Consider the following 27,287-nt stretch of genomic DNA (forward strand, 5'->3'; position numbering starts at 1 on the left):
GCTTTTATTGTTGGACTGTGGGTGATTGAATTAACATTTTGTTAAAGATGGCCGCGCCGTTGTGTTTGGCTGCCTGCCACTGTATGTTTCTTTTTTTCCTAGTCAGATGTGCAGCACTTTGGTCAACGTGGGTTGTTTTTAAATGTGCTATACAAATAAATTGACTTGACTTGACTTGACTCTATCACTGAGCAGCCCCCTAGTACTATACACAATATAGTCTTGGAATAAAATACAGGAATAAATATTTACACAGTCTTCAAAACATTATAGTGAATAGCATACAATGACACAGTGGCGCAGCGGTAGAGTTGCTGCCTTACAGCACCAGAGACCCGGGTTCAATCCCGACTACGGATGCTGTCCGTAAGGAGATTGTACATTCTCCCCATCACCGCATGGGTTTTCTCCGGGTGCTCCGGTTTCCTCTCACACCAAAGACAAAGAGGTTTGTAGATTTATTGGCTTCGGTAAAATTGCAGATTGTCCCGACTGTGTGTAGGATAGTGTTAGTGTGCAGGGATTTCTGGTTAGCGTGGGATCGTTGGGCTGAAGGGCCTGATGTTTAGACTAAACTAAACAGAGCAAATCACAGAGTAAATGAGCCTTGTTGGAGACTTGCCTCCTCTCCCCCCTAATTCATTGTGCAGCAGTTCATTGAATTGTACATTGTAAAACTATGTGGAGTTCTGCATAACAGGGAAAGATGGAAAACGTGAACCTTCCTGCATTTAAAGGAGTTAACTTTTAAAGGAGACAAGACCAAGTGGACCCGTTGGACCCAAACCTATCCTGCATTGGTGCAGCACCCTGTCCTCCCCCCCCTCCCCTCTCTCCTCAAACCCCCCCCTCCCCTCTCCCCCACTCCCCCCTTCCCTTTTAAACTTTAAAATGTGAATAACTTTAAAAATATAAGACCGATTTCAATAAAACTACTTACATTATCACTAAAGTGACAATGGTGAGTAAGGTGGGCCTAAAATTGTCATGCTATCATGTATCATTTTGGCTGAAGTTCAGTCACAAACAAGATAACAAACGAATTTTAGTATATAGATAACAAAAAGCACATTAAAGGAAAGAACACTGAAAGGGTTGATTTCAAATACCACTGCAAGATATTTGAGGAAGAAACCAAAATGATAATACAGAAGAATAAATTATTGCCACCAGAGACCCGGGTTCAATCCTGACCTCAGGCGCTATCTGCACTGAGTGTGTGCGTTCTCCCTGTGACCATGTAGATTTTCCCCCGGTGCTCCGGTTTCCTCCCACATTCCAAAGATATGCAGGTTTGTAGGTTAAATGCCAAATTAAATGTCATCTGTAAACTGTCCTTAGTGTGTAGGAGAGAACTAGTGTACGAGTGATCGTTGGTCGATGCGGACTCGGTGGGCCAAAGGTATCCACACTGTGTCTCTAAACTAAAGCTAAACAGGGGGGTGGTTGGTGGAGGCAGTACCTTCACAACATTTAAGTAGTATCTAGATAATTACTTCAACTGCCAAGGCAGCGCAAATTGTGTACTAAGTACTGGTAAATTGGGTTAGTGTCGATGCGTACTTTAAGGTTGGCATAGACACAGGGACCAAGGGGTATATTTCTGTAGAAACAAGGAACTACAGATGTTGGTTTACAAAAGAAGGCACAAAGTGCTGGAGTGTCTCAGTGGGTCAGGCAGCATCAATGAAGACCATGGATAGGTGACATTGTGGGTCGAGACCCATCTTCAGACTGATAGCGGATGGGGAGGGAAGAATGCTGGAAGAGTGGAGGGTATATTTCTGGCCATGTTTCTGTGCAGGATGACTGAATCTAGGTCACCAAATTAATTGGGCAAAAGCTAACCTTATGCTGGCTGGTCCAGAGGGAAGCACTAGTAACGAAACCCGTGTGGACAAAGACGGGGAGAAAGAAAAAAGGTGATTTAAAATAACAAGATCAGAAGTCATATTACAGCTCTCATCCAAACTTGAAAGAGCTGGATATTATTTTTCTTTCACATAGAGCGGATGTCGAGATGATGTTTCCACTAGTGAGAGAATCTAAGATCAGAGGCCATAGCCTCAGAATAAAAGGACATGCCTGTAGAATGAAGATGAGGAGGAATTTCTTCAGTCAGAGGGTGGTGAATCTGTGGAATTCATTGCCACAGACGGCTGTGGAGGCCAAGTCAATGGATATTCTTTAGGCAGAGATTGTCAGATTCTTGATCAGTAAGGGTGTCAGTTGTTATGGGGAGAAGGCAGGAGAATGGGTTTGAGAGGGAAAGATAGATCAGCCATGTTTGAATGTCGGGGGTAGACTAGATGGGCCGAATGGCCTAATTTTGCACCTATAATTTATGAAGAGTTAAAGATCGTTTAAAATGTGTACATAAATTTAGAACAGTAAAGCAAAAGAACAGGCCCATATTCCAAAGACGTGCAGGTTTGTAGGTTAATCGGCCACTGCAAATTGTCCCTAGTGTTTAGGGTAGAACAACTGTATGGATGATCGCTTGTCAGTGCGGACTCAGTGGGCTGAAAGGCCTGTTTCCACGCTGTATCTTTAAACTAAACTAAACATGGCATTGAGTAGACTCTCAGGGTAAGAATACCAACACAGATCTGACAGAATGACTCTATGGTATAAGTTTTCTGTGAATATCTGTTAATATTCATGATACACCAGATAATTAAGGCGAGGTAGATGGAATGAGGGAAGACACTGGGGATTTGAACACTGTCCTAGTCTAGTTAACCTTGCCCTGCTTGTGCAAATCTTTCTGCACAGCCATTATAGGATCGGGTGATGTTCATTCATACTAATGAAAGGAAATATTTATCGCTTGGAATCGCAATGTTTGACCTGCCACAAAGGGCAATCGATAGCTGGAGCAGCAAGGGGGGAAAATGTAGAACAGAAAATAAACGGGCTCGCGTGAGTGTCAGATGTCGGAGGACGGGCAGGCCAGCGGTGGGTGCCGGAGGTCAGTCGAGGGAGCCATCGAGAGAACAAAGAGGGACCTGGCATTGGGGGGGGGGGGGGGGGCGAGAACAAAGAGGGAGGGCCGCCGAGACGATGATGGAACATTGGGAATATTCAAGAGATTCAAGATACAAGATATCTTTATTTGTCATCCAAAAAACAAGTTTTTTGGACGAAATTTCGTCACCCACAGTCCAACAATAAGAGCAATAAAATAAGCAAATTACACAACCCCAACCAACACAAAACCCTCCAAAAAGAAACATCCATCACAGTGAGTCTCCTCCAGTCCCCTCCTCACTGTGATGGAAGGCCAGAATGTCTTTTCTCTTCCCCTGCCGTCTTCTCCTGCGGTCAGGCTGTTGTCGTTGCCATGTTCCAGGCTGCGCCGGACGGTGAAATGTCCGCAACGGGCCGACCCAAGCCCCGCTGCAAGTCGGGGCGGTCGGGGCTCCCGACATTGAAGCCCCCGCCGAGCAGAGAAAATTCCGTGGCCTATTTCAGGCCGCGCCGGACGGTGAAATATCCGCGGCGGGCCGACCCAAGCCCCGCGATCCGGGGCGGGCGAACACGCTGCCGCTGCTGGAGCTCCCGATGTCGGCATCCACGCGGCCCGAGCCTAAGGCGAGTCGCAGCTCCTCCAGCAGCCTCCGAAGACGGCCGGCTCCGGTGGTGGTCAGTCCGATCCGCGGGCTCTGCGAACCAGAGCCCTGGAGGCCGCCAGCTCCAGGAGTTTGGCCGATGGTAGGCCGCAGCAGGAACGGAGACACGGCCCAGAAAACAAAGGTCGGGTCTCCGTTCGGAAGGGACACCTATTTACAATGTTACAGTTCCCCCCCTCCCCCCCACATACACACATAGTACACAAACACAAAAACACCACATCACAACTACAATTAAGACAAAAAAAAAACAAAACAACAAAAACACAAAGACAAACGGACTGCAGATAAGCCGCAGCTGCTAGGGCAGCGCCGCCATCGTACATTGACCTCTCTGTAGCTTTGTCGTTGCCCTATCCATGGCGACTCTTTGCATACCTCGTGCATGGTATGCAAGGCGAACAATTTCACTGTAACATGTCACATGGGATATTACAGTATCATTCATGTTCACTTTAAGGTGAGGGGGGAAAGTTTAAAGGCTATGTGTGGGGCAGGCTTTATTTGGTAATACACAGAGGTTGGTGAGTGCCTGGAACGCTCTACTGGGTTTGTGGTGAAGGCGGATACAACAGTGACATTCATGGGCCTTTTGGTTAGGCACATGGATATGCTGGGCTTGGAGGGAAGTTAGTCATCTGCTGGTAGATCAGAGTTGGTCTCGGCATCATTTACGGCACAGACACTGTGGGCCGAAGGGCCTGTTGTTGTGCTTGATGTTCTAATATTATGTTCTAGCCCACTAGAATAATTTAAGAGCTGCACATTACAGTACCCGTGTCCCAACTGTAATGTGTTATTATAAGTATAAATGTTGCAGCAATTTTTTTCAGCTTAGTTTAGAGATACAGCGCGGAAACAGGCCCATCGGCCCACCCATTCTGCACCGGCCAGAGATCCCCACGCATTAACGCTACCCGACACACTCTAGGAACAATTTTACATTTTATACATTTGTACCAGGCCAATTAACTTACAAACCTGTATGACTTTGGAGTGTGGGAGGCAACAAAAGATCTCGGAGAAAACCCACGCAGGTCACGGGGAGAACGTACAAACTCTGCACAGACAGCGCACACAGTCAGGATCGAACCCGGGTCTCTGGCGCTGTAAAGTGTCTATAGTGCAAACCAAATCTGTCTATAGTGCAAACCAAGGGAGGAATATTGACCAAGTCATGAGGAATATTCCCAATGGCTATTTCTATACATGAACGTGCACTTTTAACATCCCTCAGAACCATTTGGCAGGCAAGATCAAGGTTTTAAATCTCTTCCAAATAAATATTGTGCAGCATGTGTTTACTGGAGAAATGGTAATCACTTGAAATGGAAACGTTAATGCACTGGGCAGATTTAAAAAGCAGTTTGATATTATAATGGGAGATTAGGGTATCTGGGGATATTCTTTAATGAACCAAAAGACATTAGGCTCACAAATTCTTCCTTAGAGGTGTAATCACAATTAAAATGCTTTAAATATCTGTAACACAAACAGTTGTCCAGGAAACCTTTGATTCACTAAACCCTTATCATAACAGAGCAGGGGAGGGGGGAGATTTCTTTATTTAGTTTAGTTTAGTTTAGCGATACAGCGCGGAAACAGGCCCTTCGGCCCACCGGGTCCGCGCCGACCAGCGACCCCCACAAGTTAGCACGATCCAACACACACTAGGGACAATTTTTACATTTCCCAAACCAATTAACCTACAAACCTGTACGTCTTTGGAGTGTGGGAGGAAAGCGAAGATCTCGGAGAAAACCCATGCAGGTCACGGGGAGAACATACAAACCCTTTAAATACAGCACCCGTAGTCGGGATCGAACCCGGGTCTTCAGCGCTGCAAGCGCTGTAAGGCAGCAACTCTACCGCTGCGCCACCATGCCGCCCGGTAGGAGATGGGCCACCTCCTGTGCTGTACCAGAACATAGAACAGTACAGCACAAGAATAGGCCCACAGTGTCTACATTGAACATGATGCCAAGACCTTCTTTGACCTACATGCACATAATCATATCTCTCCCTTAACATATGATAAGCGTTTGACGGCACTGTGCCTGTACTCGCTGAAGTTTAAAAGAATGAGGGGGGACCTCATTGAAACTTACAGAATAGTGAAAGGCTTGGATAAAGTGGATGTAGAGAGGATGTTTCCACTAGTGGGAGAGTCCAGGACTAGTCCAACCTGCCTGCCTTTGGCCCATATCCCTCCATATCTGTCCTATCCATGTACCTGTCTAACACCTTCATAAATGTTGTGATAGTCCCTACCTTAACCACCTCCTCTGGCAGCTTGTTCCATACATCCACCATCTTTGTGTGAAGAAGTTACCCCTCAGATCTTTTCCCCTTCACGTTAAACCTATGTCCTCTGGTCCTCGATTCACCTACTCTGGGCAAGAGACTCTGTACATCTCCCCAATCTATTCCTCTCATGGTTTTACACACCTCTGCAAGATCATTAAACAGACACAAATAAATATATGTCTTTTTTTTTTTTTCTCACTGTGATCGGTTTCGGTTTAATTTATTGTCACGTGTACCGAGGTACAGTGAAAAGCTTTTGTTGCAGGCGATCCAGTCAGCGGAAAGACAATACATGATTGCATGATTATTGTTTAAGACAGCCGGCATTTTCGTGAACAGTAGTTGATCGCTGATCCATATCTTACCATCTCTTCTGTTCAGCTTGGCAAAGCCAGGGCTGTGACTGCTTGACAACACGGAGGCAGAATCGAACACCAACTGAGGCAAATCAGACACCAAGTGATCATCACAGTCATCTGCCAGAAGAAGAAAAGCATTACATTTAAATCAATTAACTGCACAATATGCTTCTGCTGTTTACAAGTGCAGCAGAGAATTTTAACTAAGCCTCTGGAAACCAAGAGGATTGCCAAGCAGAAATCGCTGACATTCTGCAAACACAAATCTATGCAATTTGTTGAACTAAGACCACATAAAACAATCTTTAACATGCTGGGGCAATCCATATGCTGCAACATTGGAATACGAGCATAAAAGGGTGGAAATACTCAGCGCACCAGGCAGCTGAGTGAAGAGAAATAGTTACCACTTCATTGTAACAGCAAATGGACACTGTCGGAGGCCATTCTGCCCTTCTAGCCTGCTTCCCAGTCAATACCATTTCGGCCACCAGCAGTACAGGTCCTGAACATGGTGTTGGCTAATCATTCAAGTTCAGTTTTCTGATCTAGCTTTCTTTACACATCACTTAATTCCTCTCTCCCACAAACAATATCTTGAATATATTCATATCTCTAGTTTCCCTCTTCCCTGACTCTCAGTCTGAAGGGTCTCGACTCGAAACGTCACCTATTCCTTTTCTCCAGAGATGTTGCCTGACCCGCTGAATTACCCCGCATTTTGTGTCTATCTTCAGTGTAAAGCAGCATCTGCAATCCCTTCCTACACATCTTTAATATATTTAATGATTTGGCTTTAAGTGGAAGAGAATTCCATTGGTTTACCACATTCTGAGGCAAGACATCTTGTCTCACCTCAAATCTACACCTTCTCCTGGATTCGTCAAACCTCATTCTGATAATCTTTTTTATCAGAAGCAGGAAAAATATCAGATAAACAGGTTTTGGTATTGAACTTGTGTTGGTTTATCATCAACATATGTACCAATATACAGTTAAAAGGGTCTTGACCAAATACGTCACCCATTCCTTTTCTCCAGAGATGCTGCCTGACCAGGACAAATTATCGGTGATTTTTACACCTAGAGACTTGAAACTCTTGCCAATCTCCGCAAGGGCACACTTCAGGTTTTTTAAAGCAGAACCTCAAGTTAGGTGTGCAGAATGGGGTGGGGGGGGGGGGGGGTGGGGGTTGGGGGGGGGGGGGAGAAAACAAGGAAGGTATGTAAAAGGCAGAAGGGATTTAAATGATGAAACAAAACTGCAGCAGAAGGCACAGGAACACATGAAGTAGCAAATTGTGATTGACTAGAATAGGCAAAATTTGTTGGAAATTATTGAGTTCACCCAGTCTGAGACGGTTTATTGTGCACAGCCAGGGAATAAAGTGCAGTCTTTATATAAAGAAAACTGCAGATGCTGGAAAAGTGGAATAGTCATAGAGTCATACGGCATGGAAAGAGGCCACGCAGCCCAACTTGCCCATGCCACCAAAGATGCCTCATATACACTCGTTCCACATGCCCACGTTTGGCCCATATTGCACAAGACATTTCCAATCCACGCACCTGTCCAAATGTCTTTTAAATGTTGCAAAAGTACATGCCTCAACTACCTCCTCCTCTGGCAGCTTGATCTAACATTGTTACATAAAAACATAGAAACACAGAAAATAGATGCAGGAGGAGGCCATTTGGCCCTTCGAGCCAGCACTGCCATTCGTTGTGATCATAGCTGATCATCCACAATCAGTAACCCGTGCCTGCCTTCTCCCCATATCCCCTGATCCCACTAGCCCCTAGAGCTCTATCTAACTCTCTTTTAAATTCATCCAGTGAATTGGCCTCTACTGCCTTCTGCGGCAGAGAATTCCACAAATTCACAACTCTCTGGGCGGGAAAAAGTTTCTTTTCACCTCAGTTTTAAATGGCCTCCCCTTTATTCTTAGACTGTGTCCCCTGGTTCTGGACTTCCCCCAACTTTGGGAACATTTTTCCTGCATCTAGCTTGTTCAGTCCTTTTATAATTTTATATGTCTCTATAAGATCCCCTCTCATCCTTCTAAGCTCCAGTGACCCTAGGGTGACGGAGGAACTGAAAGAAATTCACATTAGGCAGGAAATGGTGTTGGGTAGACTGATGGGACTGAAGGCTGATAAATCCCCAGGGCCTGATGGTCTGCATCCCAAGGTACTTAAGGAAGTGGTTCTAGAAATCATGGATGCATTGGTGATCATTTTCCAATGTTCTCTAGATTCAGGATCAGTTCCTGTGGATTGGAGGGTAGCTAATGTTATCCCACTTTTTAAGAAAGGAGGGAGAGAGAAAACAGGAAATTATAGACCAGTTAGTCTGACATCAGTGGTGGGGAGGATGCTGGAGTCAATTATAAAAGACAAAATTGCGGAGCATTTGGATAGCAGTAACAGGATCGTTCCGAGTCAGCATGGATTTACGAAGGGGAAATCATGCTTGACTAATCTTCGGGGATTTTTTGAGGATGTAACTAGGAAAATGGACAGGGGAGAGCTGGTGGATGTATTTTACCTTGACTTTCAGAAAGCCTTCGACAAGGTCCCACATAGGAGATTAGTGGGCAAAATTAGTGCACATGGTATTGGGGGTAGGGTACTGACATGGATAGAAAATTGGTTGGCAGACAGAAAGCAAAGAGTGGGGATAAATGGGTCCCTTTCAGAATGGCAGGCAGTGACTAGTGGGGTACCGCAAGGCTTGGTGCTGGGACCGCAGCTATTTACAATATACATTAATGACTTGGATGAAGGGATTAAAAGTAACATTAACAAATTTGCAGATGACACAAAGCTGGGTGGCAGTGTGAACTGTGAGGAAGATGCTACGAGGTTGCAGGGTGACTTGGACAGGCTGTGTGAGTGGGCGGATGCATGGCAGATGCAGTTTAAAGTGGATAAGTGTGAGGTTATCCACTTTGGTGGTAAGAATAGGAAGGCAGATTATTACCTGAATGGTGTCAAGTTAGGAAAAGGGGACGTACAACGAGATCTGGGTGTCCTAGTGCATCAGTCACTGAAAGGAAACATGCAGGTACAACAGGCAGTGAAGAAAGCCAATGGAATGTTGGCCTTCATAACAAGAGGAGTTGAGTATAGGAGCAAATAGGTCCTTCTGCAGTTGTACAGGGCCCTAGTGAGACCGCACCTGGAGTATTGTGTGCAGTTTTGGTCTCCAAATTTGAGGAAGGATATTCTTGCTATTGAGAGCGTGCAGCGTAGGTTTACTAGGTTAATGCCTGGAATGGCGGGACTGTTGTATGTTGAAAGACTGGAGCGACTAGGCTTGTATACACTGGAATTTAGAAGGATGAGAGGGGATCTTATTGAAACATACAAGATTATTAAGGGGTTGGACACGTTTGAAGTAGGAAACATGTTCCCAATGTTGGGGGAGTCCAGAACCAGGGGCCACAGTTTAAGAATAGGCCATTTAGAACAGAGATGAGGAAAAACTTTTTTCAGCCAGAGAGTTGTAAATCTGTGGAATTCTGTGCCTCAGAAGGCAGTGGAGGCCAATTCTCTGAATGGTTTCAAGAGAGAGCTAGATGGAGCTCTTAATGATAGTGGAGTCAGGGGGTATGAGAAGGTAGGTACGGGCTACTGATTGAGAATGATCAGCCATGATCACTTTGGCTCGAAGGGCTGAATGGCCTACTCCTGCACCTATTGTCTATAATACAAGCCCAGTCTTTCCAATCTTTCCTCATATCACAGTCCCGCCATCCCAGGGTTTAACCTCGTGAACCTACGCTGCACTGCCTCAATAGCAAGGATGTCCTTCCTCAAATTAGGAGACCATAAACTGCACACAATACTCCTGATGTGGTCTCACCAGCGCCCTATACAACTGCAGAAGGACCTCTTTACTCCTATACTCAAATCCTCTCGTTATGAAGGCCAACAAGCCATTAGCTTTCTTCACTGCCTGCTCTATCTGCATGTTAACTTTCAGTGACTGGTATACAAGGACACTCAGGTCTCAGTGCATTTCCCCTTGACCTAATCTGACAACATTGAGATAAGGATCTGCCTCCTTGTTTTTGCCGCCAAAGTGGATAACCTCACATTTATCTACATTATTCTGGATCTGCCATGCTTCTGTCCACTCACTCAACCTATCCAAGTCATCCTGCAACCTCCTAAAATCCTTTTCGCAGTTCACACTGCCACCTATTCAACTCTTCTGCCATTTCCTTGTTACCCATATAATTTCACCGGTTTCTGCCTTCAAGGGACCCGCATTTGTCTTTATTAATCTTTTTCCCTTAACATACCTAAAGAAGCTTTTACCGTCCTACAGACAATAGACAATAGACAATAGGTGCAGGAGTAGGCCATTCAGCCCTTCGAGCCAGCACCGCCATTCAATGTGATCATGGCTGATCACTCTCAATCAGTACCCCGTTCCTGCCTTCTCCCCATATCCCCTCACTCCGCTATCCTTAAGAGCTCTATCCAGCTCTCTCTTGAAAGCATCCAACGAACTGGCCTCCACTGCCTTCTGAGGCAGAGAATTCCACAACTTCACCACCCTCTGACTGAAAAAGTTCTTCCTCATCTCCGTTCTAAATGGCCTACCCCTTATTCTTAAACTGTGGCCCCTTGTTCTGGACTCCCCCAACATTGGGAACATGTTATCTGCCTCTAATGTGTCCAATCCCCTAATTATCTTATATGTTTCAATAAGATCCCCCCTCATCCTTCTAAATTCCAGTGTATACAAGCCCAATCGCTCCAGCCTTTCAACATACGACAGTCCCGCCATTCCGGGAATTAACCTAGTGAACCTACGCTGCACGCCCTCCATAGCAAGAATATCCTTCCTCAAATTTGGAGACCAAAACTGCACACAGTACTCGAGGTGCGGTCTCACCAGGGCCCGGTACAACTGTAGAAGGACCTCTTTGCTCCTATACTCAACTCCTCTTGTTACGAAGGCCAACATTCCATTGGCTTTCTTCACTGCCTGCTGTACCTGCATGCTTCCTTTCATTGACTGATGCACTAGGACACCCAGATCTCGTTGAACTCCCCCTCCTCCTAACTTGACACCATTCAGATAATAATCTGCCTTTCTATTCTTACTTCCAAAGTGAATAACCTCACACTTATCTACATTAAACTGCATCTGCCATGTATCCGCCCACTCACACAACCTGTCCAAGTCACCCTGCAGCCTTATTGCATCTTCCTCACAATTCACACTACCCCCCAACTTAGTATCATCTGCAAATTTGCTAATGGTACTTTTAATCCCTTCGTCTAAGTCATTAATGTATATCGTAAATCGCTGGGGTCCCAGCACCGAACCTTGCGGTACCCCACTGGTCACTGCCTGCCATTCCGAAAGGGACCCATTTATCCCCACTCTTTGCTTTCTGTCTGTCAACCAATTTTCTATCCATGTCAGTACCCTACCCCCAATACCATGTGCCCTAATTTTGCCCACTAATCTCCTATGTTGGACCTTGTCGAAGGCTTTCTGAAAGTCGAGGTACACCACATCCACTGACTCTCCCTTGTCAATTTTCCTAGTTACATCCTCAAAAAATTCCAGTAGATTTGTCAAGCATGATTTCCCCTTCGTAAATCCATGCTGACTCGGAATGATCCCGTTACTGCTATCCAAATGCTCAGCAATTTCGTCTTTTATAATTGACTCCAGCATCTTGCCCACCACTGATGTCAGACTAACTGGTCTATAATTACCCGTTTTCTCTCTCCCTCCTTTCTTAAAAAGTGGGATAACATTTGCTATCCTCCAATCCACAGGAACTGATCCTGAATCTATAGAACATTGAAAAATGATCTCCAATGCTTCCACTATTTCTAGAGCCACCTCCTTAAGTACTCTGGGATGCAGACCATCAGGCCCTGGGTATTTATCAGCCTTCAGTCCCATCAGTCTACCCAAAACCACTTCCTGCCTAATGTGGATTTCCTTCAGTTCCTCCATCACCCTCGGTTCTCCGGCCCCTAGAACATTTGGGAGATTGTGTGTATCTTCCTCAGTGAAGACAGATCCAAAGTAACGGTTTAACTCGTCTGCCATTTCTTTGTTCCCCATAATAAATTCCCCTGCTTCTGTCTTCAAGGGACCCACATTTGCCTTGACTATTTTTTTCCTCTTCACGTACCTAAAAAAACTTTTGCTATCCTCCTTTATATTATTGGCTAGTTTACCCTCGTACCTCATCTTTTCTCCCCATATTGCCTTTTTAGTTAACTTTTGTTGCTCTTTAAAAGAGTCCCAATCCTCTGTCTTCCCACTCTTCTTTGCCATGTTATACTTCCTCTCCTTAATTTTTATGCTGTCCCTGACTTCCCTCGTCAGCCACAGGTGTCTCTTACTCCCCTTAGAGTCTTTCCACCTCTTTGGAATAAATTGATCCTGCAACCTCTGCATTATTCCCAGGAATACCTGCCATTGCTGTTCTACCGTCTTCCCTGCTAGGGCCTCCTTCCAATCAATTTTGGCCAGCTCCTGCCTCATGCCTCTGTAATCCCCTTTGCTATACTGTAATACCGACACTTCCGATTTTTCCTTCTGCCTTTCCATTTGCAGAGTAAAACTTATCATGTTGTGATCACTGCCTCCTAATGGCTCTTTTACCTCTAGTCCCCTTATCAGATCAGGATCATTACACAACACTAAATCCAGAATTGCCTTCTCCCTGGTAGGCTCCAGTACAAGCTGTTCTAAGAATCCATCTCGAAGGCACTCTACAAACTCTCTTTCCTGGGGTCCATTTCCAACCTGATATTCCCAGTCTACCTGCATGTTGAAATCTCCCATAACCACCGTAGCATTACATTTTTGACACGCCAATTTTATCTCCTGATTCAACTTGCACCCTATGTTGAGGCTACTGTTTGGGGGCCTATAGATAACTCCCATTAGGGTCTTTTTACCCTTACAATTTCTCATTTCTATCCATACTGATTCAACATCTCCTGATTCTATGTCACCCCTTGCAAGGGAATGAATATCATTCCTTACCATCAGAGCAACCCCACCCCCTCTGCCCACCTGTCTGTCTTTTCTATACGTTGTGTACCCCTGAATATTCAGTTCCCAGCCCTGGTCCTCTTGTAGCCATGTCTCAGTGATCCCTACAACATCATACTTGCCCATGACTAACTGAGCCTCAAGCTCATCCACTTTATTTTTTATACTACGCGCATTTAAGTACAACACTTTAACTTCTGTATTTACCTCCCCTCTCACATCATTCACAATTGGCCCTGCCCTTAATTTCTTTTCCCCTCTAGAACTTCTGTTCCCATTCTTCCGAGAGTCTTTTGCAATATCTCTTGTATTCCCTTTTACCTCATCTTCATATTCACAATTTGTTAACCCCTCCCCCCCACTACTTAGTTTAAAGCCACAGGTGTCACACTAGCAAACCTGCCTGCCAGAATGTTTGTCCCCCTGCTGTTAAGATGCAACCCGTCCCTTTTGTACAAGTGACCCCTAGCCCAGAAGAGATCCCAGTGGTCCAGAAATCTAAATCCCTGCTCTCTGCACCAGTCCCTCAGCCATAAATTCATACCCTCTATCTCTCTGTTCCTGGCCTCACCAGCACGAGGTACCGGTAGCAGTCCAGAGATAACCACCTTCGACGTCCTACTTCTCAGTGTTTTTCCCAACTCTCTAAACTCCCGCTGTAGCACCTCCTTCCTCTTCCGCCCGACGTCATTCGTGCCCACGTGCACAACGACTTCAGGTTGATCGCCTTCCCTCACTAGGATTTTCTGAAGCCGGTCTGTGCCGGTCTTTATATTCTTGGCCAACTTCCCCTCATATTGCCCTTTTTGTTACCTTCTGTTGTCCTTTGAAAGTTGCCCAATCCACTGGCTTTCCGCTACTCTTTGCTATGTTATACATCTTTTCTTTTAGTTTTATGCCATCCCTAACTTCCCTTGTCAGCAACGGTTGCCTCTTACTCCCTTTAGAATCTTTCTTCCTCTTTGGAATGAAATGATGCTGCATCTTCTGGACTATGCCCAGAAATTCCTGCAATTGCTGTTCCACTGTCATTCCTGCTAGGATCCTTTTCCAGTTGACCTTGGCCAGCTCCTTTTTCATGCCTTCATAGTCTTTGTTCAACTGCAACACTGACACTTTCGATTTAACCTTCTCCCTCTCAAATTGCAGATTAAAACTAATCATATTATGGTCACTACCTCCAATCTGTTCCTTTACCTCGAGTTCCCTTATTAAATCTGGTTCATTGGACAACACTAAATACAGAATTGCCTTCGCTCTGGTAGGCTCCAGTACAAGCTGCTCCAAGAATCTATCTCGAAGGCACTCTACAAACCCCCTTTCTTGGGATCCAGAACCAACCTGATTTTCTCAGTCGACCTGCATATTGAAATCCCCCTTAACCACAGTGGCATTGCCTTTGTTACATGCCAGTTTTAACTCCTGCTGCAACTCACTCTATACCCGGCTACTGTTTGGAGGCCTGTAGATAACTCCCATTAGTGTCTACTTACCTTTACAATTCCTCAATTCTATCCACAATGACTCTACATCGTCAGTCCCTGTGTCACCCCTCGCAAGGGACTGAATTTCATCCCTCACCAACAAAGCTGCCCCCCTCCTCTGCCCACCTGCCTGTCCTTTCTTCTGGACGTATAACCCTGAATATTCAGTTCCCAGTCCCGATCCTCCTGCAGCCAAGTCTCTGTAATCCCCACAATGTCATATCTACCAATCTCTCACTGAGCCTCAAGCCTCAAGTTAGAACATAGACTCTAACAGAATGCTAGCACCAGAGACCCGGGTTCAATCATGACCTCGGGTGCTGTCTGTGTGGAATTTGCACATTTGACCGCATGGGTTTCCTCTGGGTACTCTGGTATTCCCCCACATTGCAGAGACGTGTGGGTTTGTAGGTTAATTACTGTAAATTGGTCCTAGTGCGTAGGGAGTGGGTGAGAAAGTGGGATAACATAGAACTAATGTGATCAATGGTCAGGGTGAACTCGGTAGGCTGAAGGGCCTGCTTCCACGCTGCATCACTAAACCTGAAACAAAAACTAAACTGAACTAAATACTCACACAGGTAGCTACCAGGGTACCTGGAATGACTTGGACAACCTGAACTGGATACGGGGGAAATCATAAACCTCCAAGACTCTAATATACAGGTGAGGATTTCAACAGCTATAGTACTTGAAGATTCTAATGTTTCGCAGATCATAAATATTCACAGGCACAGCTTCTGACAAGACAGATGACTTACAGCGAACACACTCATTCAAAATAGCTAACAGTTTCAAAACAAATTGTGCTCATTTAATGCATCTGCAAAACAATAACTAATTGTCTCATCCACTAACTAAAAATAGATTCAGAGGACTCGATGGAAAAAATGGTCTCATCCCACTTTGATAAGTGATGTTGCAAAACTCAGATCATGTTTTGCATCACTAAATTATTCTGGGAGTAACACAATTTTGTTTGGGTTTTATTCTTTGAAAGCCGTAATACCCAAATGTCAACGTTTCAATGGGCTCCAAGTTCCATGTTTTGATTTTATTCCTACGCAGGCAAAGCCAACATTCATTGCCCACTCCGTACTGCCCCCAAGCTGACTGGATTGCCGCGTATTCTAGGGAGCTGATAGGAGCCTAAAATTGTTGTCACAAGTTGGTTTACGTACAAATCAGCACATGTCCCTTCCTTTAGGGCATCAGAAAATTAAAATGAGTGTTGGTGACAACTGGGAGAGAATGAAGTATTTTATTTAATTGGCAGAGTTTAAATTCCATGTCTATTATGCTGTTCGACATCTCTTTAAACTCTGGTTTCTGGATTATTGATTCAGCCTTCAGGATATATTCTCATGGCATTATCCCAATGATACTCGCACTGTCTGTACGGAGTTTGCACGTTCTCCCTGTGACCGCCTGGGTTTCCTCCCACATTCCAAAGAGGTGTAGGTTCGTAATTGGCTTCTGTAAATTGTCCCGAGATCATAGGGTAGAATGAATGTACCGGTAATCGTTGGTCAGCACGGACTCGGTAGGCTGAAGGGCCTGTTTCCATATTGTATCCCTAAACTAAACTGAATACCAGAGTCCTGCGATATGCCATACGAGTGTGCTTGGATGCAGGTACAGGTGTAAATCTACATCTATATGTGTACGTGTATTAGGACATAGATTAATACAGCACAAGAACAGGCCCTTAGGCCCACAATGTCTGTGCCAAACATGATGCAAAACCACCTCTTATCGACATGCACATAATCCACATCTTTCCATTACCTGCATATCCACAAGCTTCTTGAACGCCCCTTTTGTATCTGCCTCAACCACCACCCCTGACAGCATGTTCCAGGCACTCACCTCCCTCTGTGTAAAAAAAAAAGCTGCCCTGCACATCGCCTTTAAACTTTGCTGCTCTTAAAGCTAAGCCCTCTAATATTTGATCGCCCTCTCGTGTTTGATGTCCTCTAGTAATATGTAATCCAATATGCAGAGAAGGTTCACCAGATTGATCCCTGGGATGGCAGGACTTTCATATGAAGAAAGACTGGATAGACTAGGCTTGTTCTCGCTGGAATTTAGAAGACTGAGGGGGGATATTATTGACACATATAAAATTCTTAAGGGGTTGGAGAGGCTAGATGCGGGAAGATTGTTGCCGATGTTGGGGAAGTCCAGAACCAGGGGTCACAGCTTAAGGATAAGGGGGAAGTCTTTTAGGACCGAGATGAGAAAACATTTCTTCACACAGAGAGTGGCGAGTCTGTGGAATTCTCTGCCGCAGAAGGTAGTTGAGGCCAGTTCATTGGCTATATTTAAGAGGGAGTTAGATGTGGCCCTTGTGGCTAAAGGGATCAGGGGGTATGGAGAGAAGGCAGGTACAGGTTACTGAGCTGGATGATCAGCCATGATCATAATGAATGGCGGTGCAGGCTCGAAGGGCCGAATGGCCTACTCCTGCACCTATTTTCTATGTTTCTGTCTATAGTGCAAACCAAGGGAGGAATATTGACTAAGTCATGAGGAATATTCCTATTGGGTATTATTGACTGGCAATATTATTGACAGTCTCTTGTTCAGAGTTTAGAATGTTTAGCGTTTAGAGATGCAGCATGAAAACAGGCCCTTCGGCCCACCAGGCCCACGCCGACAACCAATCACCCATTCACAGTAGTTCTAAGTTATCCCACTTTCTCATCCACAGAGGCAGAGGCCAATTAACATACAAACCAGCACATCTTTAGGAATGTAGGAGGAAAACAAAGCACTTGGCAGAAATCCAGGTGATCACAGGGAGAACATTCAAATTCCACAGAGTAAGCACCCAAGATCAGTATTGAACCCAGGTCTCCAGTGCTGTGAGGCAGCAGCTCTACCAGCTGTATCTCTGTGCCTCGATTGCCATGCATTCAAAGATAATTTCCTGCTAAATACGCACCCTATTTCTGTTCATAAGGTCATAAGGTGATAAGGAATAGGAGTTGAATTAGGCCATTCGGCCCATCAAGTCTACTCCACCATTCAATCATGGCTGACCTATCTCTCCCTCACAACCCCATTCTCCTGCCTTCTCCCCATAACCTCGGACACCTTTACTAATCAAGAAAGGCTTGGATAGAGTGGATGTGGGAAGAATGTTTCCACTCGTAGGAGAGTCTAGGACTGAAGGTCATAGCCTCAGAATTAAAGTACATTCTTTTGGGAAGGAGATGAGGAGAAATTTCTTTAGTCAGAGGGTGGTGAATCTGGGGAACTCTTTGCCACCAAAGGCTGTGGAGGCGAAGTCAGTGTTATTTCATTGCGAGTTAATATTCAGAAGTTTAATACCAAAAATCACACTGTGGAACAACCAAATTATTGGAGCCACAGCATAAACCGTCAGCTTCATATTGAATTATGGGTCCGTCACTAAAATCCATGCACAAAATGAAAGATCTTTAAAGATCCACATCTTCAAATAAATTGGGTTTTTATCCCTTAATAAATACGAATTGGATGTTTCAGTTTTGTGTTCATTGGTTTTGTAATGCACACACGATGCCTGAGATATTATCCACGCCAATTAATAAGTTATTGGCTGGGAGGATAGTGCAAATTATGTTGTATTTTATATTTAACCAACAGTGTGGCGTGAGTAACAGCAGAAAGAAACAGAGCAGGCAATCGCATTGCAATATCACAATTCCTCAGTACATTGATTGCCAATATGTGAAGAACATGTCAGGAAGGCAAATAATATGTTTATCTTTACAGCATAAGAATTGAAACATGGCCATTTAAAATGATCATGCCTTATCTTCCACATTGGTAGTTTAGTTCAGTTCAGTTTAAGTTAGAGATACAGCGTGCAAACAGGCCCTTTGGCCCACCGAGTCCGCGCCGACCAGCAATCCCCACACACTAACACTAGCCTACACGAAAGGGTGGCCCGACTTCTCTTACTCATGTTCTTATAGACAATAGACAATAGACAATAGGTGCAGGAGGAGGCCATTCGGCCCTTCGAGCCAGCACCGCCATTCATTGTGATCATGGCTGATCATTCTCAATCAGTACCCCCATACCCCTTGACTCCGCTATCCTTAAGAGCTCTATCTAGCTCTCTCTTGAATGCATTCAGAGAATTGGCCTCCACTGCCTTCTGAGGCAGAGAAAAATCTTAGAAGCATCCGCCTTATCTTGGGTATATCCTGGCAAGACAGAGTGTCCAACGCCGAGATTCTGTCTCGTGCTGGCCTTCCGAGTGTGTACACTCTACTCAAGCAGCGCAGGCTGCTGTGGCTGGGCCATGTCCACCGCATGGAGGATGGCCGTATTCCAAAAGACATCCTCTATGAAGAGCAAACCTCTGGGAGGAGAACCATCGGCCGCCCCCAGCTACGTTACAATGATGTCTGCAAGAGAGATTTGAAGGCGCTCTGAGGCAGAGAATTCCACAGATTCACAACTCTCTGACTGAAAAAGCTTTTCCTCATCTCCATTCTACCCCTTGACTCCTCTATCCTTAAGAGCTCGATCCAGCTCTCTCTTGAATGCATTCGGAGAATTGGCCTCCACTGCCTTCTGCCTTCTTATACCAACCCTAAATGTCTTGATCCAGCAAGAGGTCCATCAATCCTCAAAAAACTAGGAACCTGCCCGGGGAGCCTGGCCCCTGAAGACCGTGAATCGGAGAGGACGAGGGAGGGAGGGGGGAAGTCAGTGACGGCAGTGGCTGTTGGACAAAAGGCCCAGTAAGTGGAACCAGAGGGGGTCTTACCAATGGCTGCAGAAGGCACCCATCCCTCCCCCCCTCAGGGAACAAGGGCTGAAGAAGGCCGTGCTAGGAGAGGGACGACGGATCACGGGATGACTGGAATGGAGGGGACTGCGGCAATGGGCCTTAGCGACCAACTGTAACTGGGAATGTAAAATGGCAGCAAAATAGCACCTCTTCCATATAGCGGTGGGCTGCTCTGTACATTTTGAACCAACTGGGGGATTGTGCTCATGTATGGTGATACTCTTGCTGATGTGTACACTCAAAAAAGTATTTCACTGAACCTTGGTATACGTGATAATAAAGAAACCATTGAAATTTAGTTTTGATCATCTTGACAGTAAATTGCTTATTTTTCAAAATCAGAAAATTGTGCATAGTTTTTAGATTTAGATTTCGAGATACAGCACAGAAACAGGCCCTTCGGCCCACCGGGTCTGCGCTTCCCAGCGATCCCCGCACACCAACACTATCCTACACCCACTAGGGACAATTTTTTTTACATTTTGCCCAGCCAATTAACCTACATACCTGTACGTCTTTGGAGTGTGGGAGGAAACCGAAGATCTCGGAAAAAAACCCACGCAGGTCATGGGGAGAACATACAAACTCCGTACAGACGGCGCCCGTTGTCAGGATCGAACCCGAGTCTCCGGCGCTGCATTCGCTGTAAGGCAGCAACTCTACCGCTGCGCCACCGTGCCGCCATACAATCTTATAGAAACATAGAAAGTAGGTGCAGGAGTAGCCCATTTGGCCCTTCGAGCCAGCGCCGCCATTCATTGTCATGGCTGAATCAGTACCCCATTCGCACTTTCTCCCCATATCCCTTAATTCCGTTAGCCCTAACAGCAATATCTAACTCTCTCTTGAATACATCTTGAATATGCAGCAATATTTCTGCAATGAATAGTTTAATCCATTGGTAATGTATCACAGCATCCTATTTAGCTTTTAACGTAGCTAAGCATTTGACAGAGGTTTTAATAGATGCTTCAACAAAAAAAAACTTAGTGCCTTATGATGCCTTATTACCAGACTAATTAATTCGCAAGAATATATTGCTCAATTTACCTTAAACATACACGTCTTCTGAATCTAGCTGTTCCCTCTCATGTTTTACTGAAGCGTTTAGTCTGGAATCCTCTGCACAGATTAATATTTTCCACTCAGAGTTCTTACATAACTGTATGTTATGCTTGCAAGCTCTGGAAGTGGACTCCATATATTTTCCTGCCCGTTTCCTTGCATCCCATGATAATTAAACACAAATCAACAATTAAATGATCACATTTTTTTTCAAACAAACAAGAACCACATTAACAATTACTTGTTACTGACACGGTTGAACAACTCATGAATTTAAATTCGCAAACATACACAAAAAGGGCTTGTTTGGTTAAACCCTCAGTGTACAAGTAGCAGCATTTGCATGCATACGGTCTTTAATGTTACAGCGTTCACAAGTTCTAGGGGGCAGAATTAGACCATTCAGTCCATCCAGTCTATTCCGCCATTCAATCATGGCTGACCTATCTTTCCCTCTCAGCTTCGCTGAACACCTGCGTTCGGTCCGCATTGACCAAACTGATCTCCCGGTGGCCGAGCACTTCAACTCCCCCTCCCATTCCCAGTCTGACCTTTCTGTCATGGGCCTCCTCCAGTGCCATAGTGACGCCCACCGGAAATTGGAGGAACAGCACCTCATATTTTGCCTGGGCAGTTTGCAGCCCAGCGGTATGAACATCGACTTCTCCAACTTTAGATAGTTCCTCTGTCCCTCTCTTCCCCTCCTCCTTCCCAGATCTCCCTCTATCTTCCTGTCTCCACCTATATCCTTCCTTTGTCCCGCCCCCCTGACATCAGTCTGAAGAAGGGTCTCGGCCCGAAACGTCACCCATTCCTTCTCTCCCGAGATGCTGCCTGACCTGCTGAGTTACTCCAGCATTTTGTGACTAAATTTCTCTCTCAACCCCATTCTCCTGCCTGCTCCCCATAAACCCCCGACACGCTTACTCATCAGGAGTCTGTCTATCTCTGCCTTACAAATATCCATTGACCTTGGCCTCCACCGTCGTCTGCGGCAACGAATTCCACAGATTCGCCACCCTCTGACTAAAGAAATTCTCATCACCTTTGTACAGGTGCGTCATTTTATTCGGAGGCTATGGCCTCTGGTTCTAGTGTGACTTATATTCTCCTGGATTCTGTGATGAAAGAGTTTTTAAAATTATTATTTTTCTGTCAATGAGCAAGGAACTGAAGAACCAACAGCACCTGTGCAAACAACCTCATTCTTATGTTGTGTAGGTTGCTATTGTTGCTTTATATCCATTCTGCACTAACAACCTATAGTAAGAAATAAAAAGGCTCAATGTGTTGAAGTAACTCAATGGGTCAGGCTGGATCTCAGGAGAATGTGGACTTTTCAGGTGGGGACCCTTCTTCAGACATTATTGGACGTGGAGAGAAATCTGGAAGAAAGATGGGGATGGGACAAAGTCCGGCAAGTGATGCATGGCTCTGCTTTGTTCCGTACCTTCCCATACCCCTAGTGTCCCCCTCCCTGACCCCCAGTCTGACGAAGGGTCTCAACCCAAAATGTCACCCATTCCTTTCGCAACTATCTTCTGGCAAGTGATGGGTGAATACAGGTGAGGATGGAAGGGGGGAGTGGGGAGGGGAAGAGGAGGTGGTTAGATACAGAGAATGGAAAAGGTGTAAGATAAGGATAGAAGAGATGCGAGATGTGAAGGAATTTGTGGTGGAAGAGGGCAAGAGGGAAGAGGGAATTGTGTGTGCATCCAGGTGGGGCACTATAGTGGAATTGGGAATCAAGTGAAGACAATTCAAAATAGGCATCAAAAGAATGTTATTACAATGTTGCTGTTGCAAAAATTGGCTTCACTTGCGTGGGGTTCAGTGCTTTGATCGCCGTTTCCCACAATACCACAACCCCACCCTTCATCGTTGCACTCCATCAATGGTAGCAGAACCAACTCAATTCTACCTATGGAACACCCAACTCAGAATACCCAACTCTGCTTTCCCTGTTCCTTCAAGATCCATCAATGGCAACACCTGTTTCAAGGAACCATTCTTGCTTCAAAGAAACATCAGCTAATTTCCTATGTTGCCAGAACTATTGAGTTGTAGAGTCATTCAGCACAGAAGCAGGCTCTTCAGTCTAACATCCATGCTAACCATGATGGTCCATCCAAACTAGACCCATTTATCTCCTGTGCTGGCCCACACCTCTCTAACCCTTTCCTATCCTTTATTGTATACATCCAATCTGTTACTCTTCCATTTTGTTCACTCTACAAAACTTTAATGCTGAATTGAGATATTTAATTCGCTTAAATTGTGATTATAAGACCATAAGAGACAGCAGCAGAATTAGCCCATTCGCCCCATCAAGTCTACTCCACCATTTAACTGTGGCTGATCTATTTTTCCCTCTCAACCCCATTGTCCTGCTTTCTCCCTTTGACTTTCTTACTAATCAACAAACTATCTGTTTCTGCTTGAAAGGTACCCAATGTCTTGGCCTCCACAGCAGGCTGTGGCCACGAATTCCACAGATTCACCACCCTCTGGTTAAAGATATCCCTCCTCATGATCACCAATGTACAAGGTGAATGCAAAATTACTGGATGAAGGAGTGAAAGGTTAATTCTGTAACAAAGTGGATGTGTGAGGAAGGCACGGTGGCACAACGGTCGAGTTGCTGCCTTACGGCGTCGGTGACCCGGGTTTGATCGTGACTACAGGCGCTCTTTGTACGGAGTTTGTACGTTCTCCCCGTGCCTGCGTGGGTTTTCCCGAGTGCTCCAGTTTCCTCCCACACTCCAAAGACGCGCAGATTTGTAGGCTAATTTGGCCTCCGTAAATTGAAAATTATCCCAAGTGTGCAGGATAGTGCTAGTGTAAACATAGAAACTTAGACAATAGGTGCAAGAGTAGGCCCTTCGAGCCAGCACCGTCATTCAATTTGATCACGGCTGATCATCCAAAAATCAGTACCCCGTTCCTGCTTTTTTCCCCCCCATATCTCTTGATTCAGTGTACGGGGGCCAGCAGGTCGGAACGGACTCTCTGGGCCAAAGGGCTTGCTTCCGCGCTGAATACTCTAAACTAAAAGTGGAATTTAATTTCTATTGATGCGGTATCAACTGAAGTGTTGAATAAAAAATGGGATGAGCAGGTGCTTCGTGAAAAGAATTGAAAATTATAGACAGCAGAGCTTTGTATAATTGAAGGATTTGTGCTATGTGGCTGTTACTAGGTGTTTGTTCCGTGTGTAGTATCACAGCAAGAAAGCAATTCATGTGGTTGGGCAACACAATCGATTCAAAGAATAATCAGGATTGCACTCATGTGGAGCACCTCACGGCTTCCCAGAACACTTCAGGGCCAATTAAAGCATTTAAAAACACATCCACTGTTTCGTTGTCAGAAATATCGCACCACTTTGCACGCAGCAAGCTCCCACAAAAGGCAACGGGACACAGGGTCACAAATATGTAGACAGGTGATGGAAAGATATAAAAGCAACAGAGTTGTCACGGTGGGGGATTTGACTGCAAGAGGACCCTTCTTTCGTCAGAGGATGGTGAATCTGTGGAATTCATTGCCACAGAAGGCTGTGGAGAGCAAGTCAATGGGCATTTTTAACGCAAAGATAGATTCTTGATTAGAGTGGGTGTTGGGGGTTATGGGGAGAAGGCAGGAGATTGAGGTTGAGGGGGAGAGTTAGATCAGCCATGATTGAATGGCAGCGTAGACGTGATGTGCCGAATAGCCTCATTCTGATACTATCACATAACGAGGCTTAGATGGGGACAAATTTGTTAGATGCACCCAAGAGGATTTTATTGAAACTGCATGCGGATAGTCCAACCAGAGGTGAGACCATACTGGACGTTGTATTGGAAAATAGACCTGGCCAGATGACTGTTTAGTTTAGTGTATTCTTGTGATGTGTACAGAGGTTCAGGGAAAAGTGCTTTGTTGTCTGCTATCGTCAGTGAAAAGACTATATACGATTACAATCAAGCCATCCATTGTGTACAGAAACAGGATAAAAGGTGCAATGCTTCGTACAAGATGAAGTCCAGTAAAGTCCAATTAAAGATTGTTCAAAGGTTTCCAATGAGGTAGATGGGGGGTCAAGACCTCTCTCCAGTTGGCGAGAGGTCAATTTAGTTGCCTGATAACAGTTGAATCTGGAGGTACATGTTTTCAAACTGGATTGAGCAAAGAAGACAAAATGGTTCTGGTGGAAGGGTGTTATTCTGGCATCGTAAATTCAGAAGTTCATATGTTATAGGAGCAGAATTAGGTCATTCAGACCATCAAGTCTACTCTGCCATTCAATCACGGCTAATCAATCTTTCCCTCCCAACCCCATTCTCCTGTCTTCTCCCTGTAACTACTGACACCTGCACTGTGTTAGAGTTCTGTGGCAGCGGTATTCTGCAGGGATCAGTGCTGGGAGGCCTGTTGTTTATGTAGTACATAAATGACTTGGACAGAAATGCGGGCTTATTGATAGGTTTGTAAACGACACAAAACTTGTTGGAATGGTGGAAGGTGAAAAAGACTGTCAAAGGCTACATACAGTAAGATATAGACGACCAGTGACAGAGATGGGCAGAGAAATGGCAGATGGAGTTTAATCTGGACAAGCATGAAGTTTTGCACTATGGGAGGTCAAATGCAATCCTTAACAGTACTGAGGTTCATCTTGGGTTGCTAGTCCATAACTCCATGAAAGTGTCAACATAAGCAGACAGAGTGGAAAAACAGGCCTATGGTATGCTTGCCTGCAACGAGCGGGAGATTGTGCACAAGTGCCAGGAAGTCATGTTTCGGATTTATAAAACTTTAATTTAAGCTGCATAGAAAATGGCTGATGCAACCACCGTGTTGTAGAAGATCCTTTGGAGTGCCCCCTGCACTCCAAAGGACCCGAGAATCTTTAGCAGCTAAAGTCTGCTCTGGCCCTTTTTGTATAGTGCATCGGTGTTTTCGGTCCAGTCCAATTTATTGTTGAGGTAGACAGCCAGGTACTTATAAGAGTCTACCCTCCCGATGTCCATTCCCTGGATGTTCACCGGTGTCGGGGAGACCTGGCTGCGCCTGCGGAAATCTACCACCATCTCCCTGGTTTTCCCCGCGTTGATCTTTTGGTAACTTGGAGGTATCATAAAATGCTGGAGTAACTCAGCGGGTCAGGCAGCATCTCTGGAGAGAAGGAATGTATCACAAAATGCTGGAGTAACTCAGCGGGTCAGGCAGCATCTCTGGAGAGAAGGAATGTATCACAAAATGCTGGAGTGACTCACGGTATCGCAAAATGCTGGAGTGACTCAGTGGTAACTTGGTATCATGTTCAGCATGGATATTGTCGGCTGAAGGGCCTGTTCCTGTGCAGTATTGATTGTTGTTCTGTAAACTGGAAATTTGTTCCATTTAGTTTTCGCAGGTGAAAGAATGAGTTTGCAAATCATTTCTTCGGGATATCAAATGGATTAGGTAGAGTTCATTTTCGAGATATCAATCAAGGAAAGAAGTTTGAAATCCCTAAACATCCACATCCGTTGAACCTCATGAGGAGTAATCCCGTCTGCGATATTTAACGTTAAATGCATCCAAGTGCCAATAGACTATAGAATTAAAAGGCCCAATATCGATTCCATTTAAGTCAATTATTCATGTATGTAAGTCAGTATTGAAAGACCAACCTACACTTTTAAAGGCTCTCAACAAAATATGAACATTTCTTAGTTAAGATTTGTATTAACTAGCTGTAAATGTATATTAAAAAGATCTGGACAATATTAAAAATTGTCATAAAGTTCAATCAATGTTAATGCACGGTGGTGCAGCGGTAGAGTTGCTACCTTACAGCGCCAGAGACCCGGGTTCAATCCCGACTACGGGTGCTGCCTGTACAGAGTTTGTACGTTCTTCCCAGGATCATGTGGGTTTTCTCTGAGGTTTTCGGTTTCCTCCCACACTCCAAAGACATACAGGTTTGTAGGTTAATTGGGTTTGTATAAATGCGCCTGGTATGCGTAGGATGGTGTTAATGTGCAGGGAACGCAGGTGGGTGCAGACTCTGTGGTCCAAAAGGGCCTGTTTCCACTAAACTAAAAAACTGAACCTTGTTCTTCAATAATAAATTTTGACAAGTTCAGCAACTTTAAATTCATAGACAGAATATACACCCAACAGCCAAAACATTATGACCACTGGCAGGTGAAGTGAATAACATTGATTATCTTGTTACAATGGCATTTATTCACAAAATGCTGGAGTAACTCAGCAGGTCAGGCAGCATCTCGGGAGAGAAGGAATGGGTGACGTTTCAGATCGAGACCCGATCAGTCTGAAGAAGGGTCTCGACCCGAAACGTCACCCATTCCTTCTCTCCCGAGATGCTGCCCGACCTGCTGAGTTATTCCAGCATTTTGTGAATAAATACCTTCGATTTGTACCAGCATCTGCAGTTATTTTCTTAGACTACTTGTTACAATGACACCTGTCAAGGGGTGGGATATATTAGACAGCAAGTGAACAGTTAGGTCTTAAAGTCGATGTGTTGGATGCAGGAGAAATGGGCATGAGTAAAGACCTGAGCGACTTTGACAAGGGCCAAATTGTTATGGTCAGATGACTGGGTCAG

General features: G+C 45.0%; 1 protein-coding gene across 1 annotated transcript in view; it reads right to left on the reverse strand.

The window, feature by feature from the left end:
* The window catches only part of LOC144595738 (contactin-associated protein-like 5), a 644,436-nt gene that overhangs the window by 557,310 nt on the left and 59,839 nt on the right, over positions 1-27,287 (reverse strand). The window contains exon 2 of the mRNA XM_078403317.1: positions 6,305-6,415. Within this exon, the coding sequence (XP_078259443.1) occupies positions 6,305-6,415 (111 nt within the window). The remainder of the gene's footprint in view (positions 1-6,304; positions 6,416-27,287) is intronic.

Source organism: Rhinoraja longicauda, chromosome 8 (assembly GCF_053455715.1).
Source record: "Rhinoraja longicauda isolate Sanriku21f chromosome 8, sRhiLon1.1, whole genome shotgun sequence".
NCBI lineage: Eukaryota > Metazoa > Chordata > Chondrichthyes > Rajiformes > Arhynchobatidae > Rhinoraja > Rhinoraja longicauda.